The sequence below is a fragment of the Populus trichocarpa genome, chromosome 10 (genome assembly GCF_000002775.5).
Source record: "Populus trichocarpa isolate Nisqually-1 chromosome 10, P.trichocarpa_v4.1, whole genome shotgun sequence".
Classification (NCBI taxonomy): domain Eukaryota; kingdom Viridiplantae; phylum Streptophyta; class Magnoliopsida; order Malpighiales; family Salicaceae; genus Populus; species Populus trichocarpa.
The window spans coordinates 18,836,293-18,848,402 of record NC_037294.2 but is presented as its reverse complement, the minus strand read 5'-3'; the positions used below and the strand labels follow the sequence as shown (position 1 = coordinate 18,848,402).

The 12,110-nt window shown below is 35.5% G+C and overlaps 2 protein-coding genes across 2 annotated transcripts; both read left to right on the top strand.

The window, feature by feature from the left end:
* Positions 1 to 3,518: 3,518 nt before the first annotated feature.
* Positions 3,519 to 7,344, top strand: LOC7458090 (uncharacterized). Its single transcript, XM_002316200.4, has 10 exons — positions 3,519 to 3,873; positions 3,981 to 4,124; positions 4,252 to 4,467; positions 4,567 to 4,749; positions 4,912 to 5,133; positions 5,760 to 5,876; positions 5,966 to 6,109; positions 6,455 to 6,556; positions 6,784 to 6,852; positions 6,999 to 7,344. Exons 1-10 carry the CDS (start codon positions 3,655 to 3,657, stop codon positions 7,230 to 7,232), a joined length of 1,650 nt encoding a protein of 549 aa, XP_002316236.1. The 5' UTR covers positions 3,519 to 3,654; the 3' UTR covers positions 7,233 to 7,344.
* A 1,052-nt stretch (positions 7,345 to 8,396) lies between these two features.
* LOC7458089 (sedoheptulose-1,7-bisphosphatase, chloroplastic) lies at positions 8,397 to 11,013 on the top strand. The gene is made up of 8 exons (XM_002316199.4): positions 8,397 to 8,634; positions 8,819 to 8,938; positions 9,042 to 9,227; positions 9,403 to 9,484; positions 9,605 to 9,826; positions 10,044 to 10,144; positions 10,261 to 10,332; positions 10,431 to 11,013. The coding sequence occupies exons 1-8, from the start codon at positions 8,524 to 8,526 to the stop codon at positions 10,713 to 10,715; spliced, it is 1,179 nt and encodes a 392-aa protein (XP_002316235.1). The 5' UTR covers positions 8,397 to 8,523; the 3' UTR covers positions 10,716 to 11,013.
* The last annotated feature ends 1,097 nt before the right edge of the window (positions 11,014 to 12,110 follow it).

Genomic DNA, 12,110 nt, shown 5'->3' with positions numbered 1-12,110 from the left:
AAATTAAAATAATTTTAAAATATAAAATAATAAATTTTTATGAAACAAGATTAAGGTGACGATAGTAAGTTATTGCTAATAAATAGAAATATACCGTTGTAATGATGTTCATGAAATAAATCACCACGATGAAATGATAATCATGAAAGTAGTAAAGGGGCCCCCTCCCTTTACCAACGTATTAAGATTTTTTTATTGGGAAATCCATTGCTGCTGTGCTTCCATTTTCCTTCTATCATCGGGGAGTTAGCAACTGGTTATTCGTCTTGATTTTGTTCTTAAAATTTGCTGTTTAATCTGATTACTTTAATTGTCAGGGATTATTTTTATCTTTTTAAATTTTTTATATTCAATTTAATTCTTGGTTGAATTTTTTTTGTTGTTCTTTAATTTATTTTTTATTTTAATTTTCAACCTCATTATTTTAAGTATAATTTTTTGTTTTGGGTCTTTTTATATAATTAATTTTTTTCCCGGTTTTATCTTTCATCGTTTGATTTGTCAGGGATTAAATTTCGTGGTTTTTCTATTATGACGCTTCTAATCTATTGTTTCATATAATTTATTTTTCTAAAAAAATTGGTTACATGGTTATTTTTATTTTTTTTTATTGATTTATTATGGTCTCACGACTTAGACCACGAGTTGTGCAATTTTTTTTAAAATTATCTTGTTTAAAATTAATTTTCAAAGGTATTATTTTGATTCATCAATAAATATGATTTTTTTTTGTTTTACATAGATGAAAATTAATTTTAAAAACACAAAATATTTACTTTTATATATTATTTCTAATACGTGCATAATATATATATATATATATATATATATATATATATATATATATATATATATATATATATTCTGATCTATCTATTGGGATATGCCTGTAATCATTGCCGACTTGATTTGTAAGAGGGGGCCGTTGCCTCCTTGGAGTGAAAGTGCCAACTGCCAATCACTATACATCGGGCACTTGCCTCCAGTCACCAATTGTGCACTTGTGATTTTAGGCCTTCTGCTGGTAATTAGTCAATATTCAACTGATAAAAAGACCATATAGCAAATCAAGTTACCATACTCGACTGCCTTGTCTTTGTAACTCCCTTCTAAAGAAAACATCATGAATAAAAAGAGAAACGTGATGTATATATATAGCTCAAATCCAATAAAAATTCAATTTGACTCATCCGAAACCACAGGACGCGGAATGGTGGGCTGACGACAGAATTGCGACAGAATTGACACCACCAGCTCCACCATCAGGAACACGTGGTTCCTTTATCTTGCCTGTCTGGTCGTGGATTTGTGTGTTGGCGACGCCAGTAGCAGCGGCAACTCTTCCCCCGTGGATCTCCTTCTTTCAAATGGGCTTGTGAATTTGGAAAGTTCGATTGTTGTGACGCTATATGGATTTTTTTTAAGTTGATTTATGCAAGATTTTTATTAAACCTAAAAATCAAAAACCCATTAGATATACAGAGAGACAGGGGGAGACAGGCAATCACAAAGAAGGTAGAAGATAATTTGAAATCCAAGGGATTACATGAAGAATCAAGCTTCAAAAACAATTTCCTTCCCATAAGAATTTCAAGTCATTTTTCAAAGAAGAAACAGAGAGATTGAAATCTTAAAGAGAGAGTAGTTTTTATTTTCATTGCTCCCTGACATGTTTTTTTTTTTAGCAATGAAAGAGGAAGGGAAGGAACAATTATTTGTCTGATGATGCAGTCTCAAGAAAACAAATCATGACACCCAGCAGATTAGAGAATGAATGGAGGTGAAACGTAGCAAGCAAACAATCGTTGAAAAGACATGAACTGCCAAAAGGTTATGACTGCAAATGAAACTGAAATTTAAGAAACGAAAAGAAAACAACATAAATGTAACTTAGTTGGTTGTCCGCTAGCAAAAGTAGAACATAGCCATCAACAGAACTGGCACAGAACTAAGAGAGATAGAGAAAGTGGCCAATGGAAAATACCCCGTCTTGTTCAATGACACATAAAATCAAATAAAGAAAATGAGTAGCCCCGCAGTCAAAAACTAAACACCGCCATTAAAAAACTCAGTAATCGAAAAACGAAATTGCTATAGGGGAAAGTCTATTTCTTCTAATTTTTTTAATATTTAAAAAATAAAAAAATATATTTTAAAAAACATCATTTAGACGACACTCCCAAACTACTAACTAATGAGAAGCAAAATTATATTTTCCCAAGACACTAACCCAGTTAAATAAAATAGCACTTAAAAATTCTCGAGGAGTAGCTCAACTGGTTAGATATTGGGTTTGCTTTTCTAATGGTCACGAGTTCGAGTCCTCTCAGGATCATTGAAGACTTACATACTTGTTAGTTTTAAAATCCGTGGAATTAATCAAAATATACACAAATTAACTCAAACATCCACATTATTATTAATAATAATAATAAATAGCACTGAAAGATTTCTATAGCTAACACTGACCTCTCAGCAAATTTTATAAATTGCTTCAATTCTTTTAGAGTATCATGAACGTCATTTACATCATTTCCTATAATGACTAATTTATGTTGTGAAATTGATAAAAATATCCTTAATTCAAAGATAAGCAAATTTCCTAGGAGTGATGAGTACAAAAATAATAAGCGAAGCTACAATGGTTTTGCCTTTCGTTTTGGTTGTTTTCTTGTATAAAAAGAAGAAGGATAAAAAGGTAAAGGTGTTTTCAGTTCTGGGTTTGCTTGCTTTTGTTGCAGTTGGGGAGAAACATGAAGGGGGCGAGTTTGGAGGCTTAAATTGGATAGAAAGCTAGGTATAAACTATAACTAAAACTGTTAACAAACAATAAAACCCCAATTTATTTATTTATTTATTATTTTTGCAGAGAGAGAGGAAGAAGAAAGAGAGAGAGCATAAAAACAAGACTTACCATTTTAAGCCATTAATTGTTTTTTTAACAAGCAGATATAAATTAATTGTTTAAAAATTATTTTTTCTATGATACATATTTTCATCAAAATCATTTTGTTTCAACTAAGAATTAAAAAATAATTTTCTTTACAAATAAAAAAGCCTATCTATTAACCTTAAATGCATGGAATAATTGTTATTATTATTAGATATTATTTTCATTTCAAAAACATTTATGGTGCTCGATAATTAGTGATTTTTTGTTTTTATTTCCTGAATCACCTTAAAGAGAAAAATAAACACAAAAAAAAGATAAAATAAAAATTAATAAAAATAACTAATAGAATGTTATTAATTATTTTTTAAATATTATAAAATATATCATTCTAATAAATGAAAGTATTTTCATAATTTACATGAAGTAAGGAAATACAACTTCGGTCTCTCATTGTAAAAAGTAACGATTTCGAAAGCAATACTATCGATTATCGAATACAATACAATAGAAATTTTGGTACTCCTAATTTCGAAGATTTCCCTTCCTGCCCAACTGGCGGCCCAATTATAAACTCGAACCAAAGCCCGGATCCAGTCACCTCAAATTCAAGAAATAGACGAAACAAAAAAATTCAGGAGTAGGGTTAAGTTAATAATAGCAGCTGCAAGCCGACGCCAGAGAAAGGAAAAAAGACCGCGAAGCGCAAAACCACACACGCTTGGCCTGAGCTCGAACTCACAGTGACTGTGTATCGTTTGTTAATGGAGTTTGCTTCTTCTTCTTCTTCTAGGGTTTTTAATAGAACCCACCAATTCTCACTCTTATCAACTCCACCACCAAGCCAAAAACCCAGCAGCCTCTTCAATCCATCTTTAAATGCTTTTTTTATTCGCTTCTCAACGACATCGTTTTCTCCTAGAGACTTGTCCTGCAAATCCACCCTCAGAGACACCACTACCACCAGAATCGCCACACCCAAGGTAGCAACATCCCTCCCATAAATTTAATTCAATTTTAGATATTTCCTGGGAAAAATTTCCTAAATTCATGTAAAAATGTTTTGGTTTGCTATTTGTTGTTATTGAAGATGGCTGAAAACGGCGTTCGTGATTTTGAGCTATCAAATTTGACGGCGTTATCCCCTTTGGACGGTCGTTACTGGAATAAAGTCAAGGACTTGTCTCCTTATATGAGTGAATACGGTCTAATTTATTATCGTGTTCTTGTTGAGGTACCTTTCGTTTCCCCTCAATCTGTTACATAAATGTTTTATTTTCAAATTTTTTTATTGATTTTTTTTTTATAGAAATTGTAATTTTTAAAAAGGATTTAGTTTTAATTTAAGTGTTCTTTCTCAGATTAAATGGTTGTTGAAACTTTCACAAATTCCTGAAATTACCGAGGTCCCGAACTTTAGTGAAGAAGCTGAGGCTTATTTGGAAGGGTTAATTGATGGATTTAGCATGGATGATGCCTTGGAAGTTAAGAACATTGAGAAAGTGACTAACCATGATGTAAAAGCAGTCGAGTATTTCTTGAAAAAGAAATGCCAATCGCATCCGGAGATTGCCAAGGTTACAAATCCTACCTAACTTGCCAGAGATAGCTTGCTATCTTGTTGGAATTTTTGCAATTACATAAAAATGTCCTTTTCTCTTGATAATTCACCTCAGGTGCTTGAGTTTTTCCATTTTGCTTGCACATCCGAGGACATCAATAATCTTGCCCATGCATTGATGCTGAAAGAAGCAATGAATGGGGTTGTATTTCCTGTCATGGATAAATTGATCAAAGCCATTTGTAAATTGGCTGAAGATAATGCTTCCACTCCTATGCTTTCTCGCACTCATGGACAGGTGATATAGCTATCTCTAGCATGTAATGATGTGTTTTGATTTACAAAACTATTTTATAGAGTCCATCGCATCTTGTTTATCAATTTTGTTTCATATCCTTGCTTTCAAAAAATTGCTGTTTGTTTATGATCGTGATGATTTTGTTATTTTCATTGTCTGTAGCCAGCTTCACCAACAACTCTGGGGAAGGAAATGGCAGTTTTTGCAGCCAGGCTAAGCGAACAAAGGCATGAAATTTCTCAAGTTAAGATAAAGGGGAAGTTTGCTGGTGCTGTTGGAAACTACAATGCCCATTTTTCAGCATATCCCAGTGTTAATTGGCCTCTAATTGCAAAAGAGTTTGTGGAATCTCTTGGATTGTGTTTTAACCCCTATGTTACTCAGGTATAATTTTTGTGCTTATACTCTTCCTTGTAAGATCTTCTTAGTCCTGCTCTGGTTCCCCATTAAGAGCTAGCCAACTAGTTCTTAATTACTCTCTAAATTCATTCGAAACATCATTTGTAACTAACTCAATTGCTTCACTGCCCACATTAGTGCTCAAATAAAGGAATTTGGGGGAATGGGAACTTGGAGGGTGATATTTTTTCATTGATTGTCAATATAAAATTTGGAAATGCTAGGGGTAAATATTTTTACTAAGTGACTTGGCATCTATTACAAGGAAAGAATTTCAAATCATGGAATGTAGATCTTATGATTCTTATCACATTTACTGGGATAATTTTAATTACAGAATCGAGTGATTAATATAACACCAATTGCATGATGCCACTCCACTTAGTAAAGAATTCTAGTAAAAAAATTATCTCTATTATCCTATAAAATTTGGGAGTAGTTACATAGGAACTCTGTGTTGAAGGGATATATTAAAAAGTTCCTGCTTGCATCTTTTCTTCTCTTCCTTTAGATTTTCTTTCTTTCCTTTCTTTCTTGATATTTTTGTCCCATGTTTATATCAATGCATCTGGTCCTCCCGCTGACTATATGCCTTTGTGCTTGCTTTGCAGATTGAGCCACATGACTACATGGCAAGACTTTTTCATGCAATTATTGTTTTTAACACTATATTGATCGATTTTGATAGAGATATATGGGGCTATGTATCATTGGCATACTTTAAGCAGGTGAATATTCTGGTGTTGGATTGACACTCTGAACTGTGAAGTAGTTATCCTCATAGTAGAGTAGTTAATTTGCTCAAATCTTGAAACAGACAACCAAGGCTGGTGAGATTGGGTCCTCGACTATGCCTCACAAAGTAAATCCTATTGATTTTGAAAATAGTGAAGGCAATCTTGGGAAAGCCAATGGAAATTTATCTCATCTTGGTGAGAAGTTGCCAGTTTCACGCTGGCAGGTAAGGCCAGCCCATTTCCCTTTCATTATTCGGCTACTTGTCTATGGTACTAAGCTTTTGCTTCTAGTTTCTATGGCATATTGAAGAATTGTGTTGAGATCCTACCTAAATGAAGCTTCTGAAGTCATTCCTGCACAACAGCATAGACCTAGAAGTGACAGTGCCTTTTGCTTTTTAATTCCATAATTTTGTTATATTCCTACAGAAGTAGTAGTTATGTACTTAGGTAGCTGCTCTAATTTTATGCATCTTTATATAGGCACAGTTATTTAGGTAGTTATTTGAAAGTGGTGATCTTTTTGTTTTTGGCTGTAATTGTTTTGTTGCAATGTATTCTATTTGCAGCGTGACTTGACTGATTCAACTGTTCTGAGGAATATGGGTGAAGGCTTAGGACATTCTCTTCTTGCCTACAAAAGTGCGTTGCAAGGAATAGCAAAGCTTCAGGTATGGGATACAACATATATGTAATGCACCTTCTCTCCTATGAGGTGCATGCAAGGCAGTTAATTTTGTGCTCCATTTTCGTAGTAGAATTGATTTTTTTTTTCCTGGATAATGAAACCTCAATTGACGTTTGACTGAATAAGCAGCAATCATGATTGCTGGAGAATGCTTTAACTGCTACTACATTTAGCTTTTTTTTATCTAACTGAACTGAATGTTTCATTTAGGTCAATGAAACTCGCTTGAGTGAAGACTTGAACCAATCATGGGAGGTGCTTGCTGAACCAATACAGACTGTACGTGCCTTTCCTTTTTATTTAATCTTTAATTTTCCTGTCTCCTTTGTAATCAAGACATCATTACTCAATGATTCTTTAGATCGATGCATCTCGAGTCTTTTCCATTACATTCTTAAAACACCCCTCATCCCTATCATGTACAGGTGATGCGCCGATATAGTGTTCCTGAGCCATATGAAAAGCTGAAAGAGCTAACCAGGGGAAGAGCTGTTACCAAAGATAGCATAAAGGAGTTCATTGAAGGCTTGGAATTACCCAAAGAAGCAAAGGATTATCTTTTGGAGTTGACACCCCATACCTATGTTGGAGCAGCTATTGAATTGAGTAAGACTCTGGATAATGCTATCAGTTTGGTAAATGGGGTGACAACTTTGTAAGTGGATTGTGGAAAGTCGTTCAAGGACAGGGATCACCATCCATCATATTTTTGTACCACAGAATCAGATATAAGTGTTTAATTGGTATTTGTGGTAGCAATTGTTTTTCAAATTGCTTTTCGACCTAAAATGTATTAAAATAATATTATTTTTGATATAAACACATTAAAAAGATTTAAAAACAAAAAAAAAATTAAAGGAAAAAATCTTTTTCAAAATTTATGAAAACATTGTTTATGCGGCAGAAATAAACATGCACAAAGTAGTCCTATGCACAAAGTAGTCTTACTTCAGTTCGTACAAGGTTGAATATGATTCATTCTGATAGGGGAAGAGAGAAAGATATTAGATTTCTTGCTAGAATATTGTAGCATTGCTATTGAAAATGACCATGTCATGTAAGCTTACTAAGAAAACTCGAGGGTGGAAATTTTGTAGCCAATCTTTATCTTATTAACCTTATGATCAACTCTCGGGCTTAATTTTAGAGATTACTCTTCTTTAATCGCGGGAACTAGTGGTGCTTTGGGAAATTTGACCAAGTTGTCTGCTGGAAATAATAGATCTTGAAGCGGACAATTTTTGGAGTGGAACCTGATCTGGCGAGGCATACCACATCCAAAGACGAATCGGGGAAAGAAGCAATAATATCAGTAGAGACCTAGGATTTTTTTTTCCGAGCAAGGTTTCTTGGTTACTTTTTGAGGGTATAACAGGAATTCGGCAAAAGTAACATGCTTTGGTTTGGAATCAGTGATTATCGAAGTGAATTTGCGTACCTTATGATAACTAATATAATCTATCAGATGCGCATTAACCATGGTTGATTACTATCTGTTCTGTGTAGAAAAACAATACGAAGCTGGCGAATGGCTACTGACGTGAAATTTTAGTGGCACCGACTCCAATAGAACCTGGAGGTTTTTGTTTTCCTACCTTTCGGCAACAAACTACAATGCCTCGTAACCTCGAAGACGTAGTGCGGACCGTGGGTCGTCAAAGTATGATAAGACAACAAAAATGTTGGGCTTGCTATACCATTACTCTTTAACAAGAGCAGAGCCACATATATTTGAGAGATGGTAATTAACCTGACCCAAATGCCACTCGATCATCCTATCTACTCACCACCATCCACGTGGCATTCTGCTTATCTATTATCACACTCCATTCCAAGGTTCCAAGGCCAAAACTGAAATATTCTGCTAGCAAGAGCTTCTAGCTTTTCAAGAAAAGCAACGCTGCTGCACTCCTTTACTATTTTTCCTGGAAATTTGGTCATCCAGCTAAAATGGAGACTGGCATAGCGTGTTGTGCTCGTGGGGCTTACTTACCTGGTGTTTCTCAGCATTCAAAAGCTCCGGTGTCTCCGCAGTCCATTTCTCCATCCTGCAGTTCCAGGGTATGCATCTAATAAATAACACCCTATATATTACTTTTATAGAAATACTATGCATGTTTCAGTATTGCCTGGTAAGACTTGAGATGCAGAAATGAGAATTTGACATGAATAAGTCTATTTACATGCATAAGAACATTTATGGACAAAAAATAAGTTGTAAAAGAAAGTCTAAAATGCATCACAGGGTCTGAAATCAAGCTCACTATTTGGGGAGACGTTGCGCTTCGTACCAAGATCATCACTGAAGGTTTCGAAGGCAAAGAACTCTTCCCTTGTGACCAGATGTGAGATTGGTGATAGCCTGGTAAGCAACATAGTATTTTTGTAATTTTGGTGCATACAGTTTTAGTTATGATCTTAATAGCTACAAGTTTTTCTTCCTTCCTTTCTTTTTTTCCCGACTTTAGGAAGAATTCCTCACAAAGGCAACTTCAGATAAGGGACTCATAAGGGTGCTGATGTGCATGGGAGAGGCATTAAGGACCATTGCCTTCAAAGTCAGGACTGCTTCCTGTGGAGGAACAGCTTGTGTGAACTCCTTTGGAGATGAGCAGCTTGCTGTGGACATGCTTGCCAACAATCTTCTTTTTGAGGTTTGATTTGAAACATTAATTTATCACTATTTTAAGTTTGCTTGATGGACTATTTACTAGATTTTTGCTAGATAGCTTATTTACCTTGCCAGAACATTCTGATATTAATTTGGTTATCACCTTTTGGACATATTTCTTAAATTTATAAATAACGAGTGCTGGTTTTGATGCGCAGGCTTTGACTTACTCCCACTTCTGCAAATATGCTTGCTCTGAAGAAGTCCCTGAATTACAAGACATGGGTGGCCCAACCGAAGGTCTGCATATTTACAACTTGTCTAAAAACAATCACATTTTGACCAGATATCAACACCTTTTAACTTTTTACTCTCTTTAGGAAGTAAAGTAGCCTTATATGATAATGATGCTATGAACAGGTGGATTCAGTGTTGCTTTTGATCCACTTGATGGTTCCAGTATCGTCGACACAAATTTCTCTGTGGGCACCATCTTTGGAGTGTGGCCTGGAGACAAATTAACTGGGGTAACAGGGAGAGATCAAGTTGCTGCAGCCATGGGGGTCTATGGTCCTCGAACTACATACGTTCTTGCTCTTAAAGACTACCCTGGAACCCACGAGTTTCTTCTTCTTGATGAAGGTGTGGCTTAATACTATGATCAAATATTCAATCTAGTCGAGGGGCAATTCTTATCACTGTTATGATCATCTCATATTCAGTCCAGCAGTTGTTGTTACCTCTTCCCTTGTTCATTTGTTCTGCTCCATACAGCATAGAAATCAGGTTTCACCAGAGTTGTTGGGTGCCTAAATCTACACTTTCTCTCTGAAAAGAATCTGTTTGTGTCTTTTCCCAGGAAAATGGCAACATGTCAAAGAGACAACAGAGATCGGTGAAGGGAAACTTTTCTCCCCTGGAAATTTGAGAGCCACATTTGACAACGTTGACTATGAAAAGGTTTTCATTTTATTTTTTCCTATTTGATTGAATTGAGAGGTTCCGCTAATTATCAATATTTCTAAACCATAAGCGGTTCTGTCTCTTATCAAATGTCTTTATTGCTCACTCAACAGCTGATCAACTACTACGTTAAAGAGAAGTACACCTTGAGATACACAGGAGGAATGGTGCCAGATGTAAACCAGGTTATTATAACTTTTCCCATCAAATGTTACTCCCATATTTTCTATTCAATGGCTGGTTTCAGAGATGTCTAAAGGAGTTTATTATCCATCATCCGCAGATCATTGTTAAAGAGAAGGGTGTCTTCACAAATGTTATTTCACCATCTTCCAAAGCCAAGCTGAGATTGTTATTTGAGGTTGCGCCATTGGGGTTCTTGGTTGAAAAGGCTGGGGGTTACAGTAGTGATGGATATCAGTCTGTGCTAGACAAGGAAATCATAAATCTTGATGATAGAACTCAAGTTGCATATGGCTCCAAGAATGAGATTATACGGTTTGAAGAAACTCTATACGGGAAATCAAGACTTAAGTCTGAGGGCGTTCCTGTCGGAGCTGCTGCTTAAGCAAAAGTGCTAGCTTCTCATGCCTTTCTTATCTTTGTTTTGATCCAAATTTAAGCTATCTGGTATACAGAATTGTGCGATAGTGCATGGAACATTCAAATATTGGAGACTTCTACAATTAAAGGATTAGATTTGCGCGAGCATGAAAATCAAGCAGGAATGATGACTATTCTTTCCTAGGCATGTTTTCTTCTCTGATTTGTGTGATTGACTATATATGGAACTGACCTTCAAGGGAACTGCTTATAAATATGTTTTAAAGTTAGATGATCATAAATTTGTACTGGGTTTTGTTGAAGTTTCTGCTGCTGTTAGGGGGAAGTTACATTCATGGTTTCAGCTCTACGAGTAATATTTATTAAAAGCCTGCTAGGAATTTCGTGAACTTCACCGGCAAGATTTTTGAGTCTGTTGTCTCAACGCGTAAAGATACAGAGTGGCAATAGTACTGCTACTTGAGCGGCAATAAAGATGGTTGGCCCTGGAATTATCCCTATTCCCTTGTCTTGATTCTCAGACCATGCCAAGCTTTGCTTTAGATCTTACTTCATAGGATTCTTCTCAAGATACTATCGCTGCGATCTTACAGTGAACATATTCTATTTGCCAGCTTAAGGTGATCATAATCATAAGAAGATCCATAGCAAGTTTACCCACTCTATCAAGGGCGAACCTAAAAATTTGATTGTTTGCAAGGTGAAGGATTTTGCTGACACAATTTGAGACAGAACCTTAGACCACACTAGATACCGATACACATGGTATGTAGCTCTTTACAATCTATGATCTTGAAACTAAAACCAACACGTAACATTGGGATGCACAAGTTCTTTTTATTTATGTATCGTTGCTTGTGCTTTTGAACTTCATTCTAGTCTAATCAATAGCAGTTACCTTTCATATAGGAGGTCGAAGCAGGAGTGGTGAAATAGCGCGGATCGGCAGGAGGCATAGTTGAGGCACCTATAGACAAAGTCTGGACCATGGTTTCTGAAACCAAGAAACTAGCAGAATGGATGCCAATGGTTGAAAGATGCACTGACTTGGCTGGAGAAGAAGGCGTTCCAGGTTATGTTCGGGCAGTATCAGGATTCATGTTCCCTCAACGAGATGGTGACAGGTCATGGATTAAGGAGAGGCTGGTTGCAATGGATTCTACATCACATAGCCATGTTTACAAAATGGAGGTCAGCAATGTTGGTTTAGATGGATCAATAAATACATTAAAACTTGTTGATTGCGGGGATGATTCCACACTAGTTAACTGGTCATTAATTTCAGATAGCATAATATAGATTATCTTGGATTTCTGTACAAATCTGGCATTAATAGGATTGGAGGTGCTCTAAGAGCTTCATCAACTGGAGTTTGATTAATATTTTAGGTTTTCTGTTA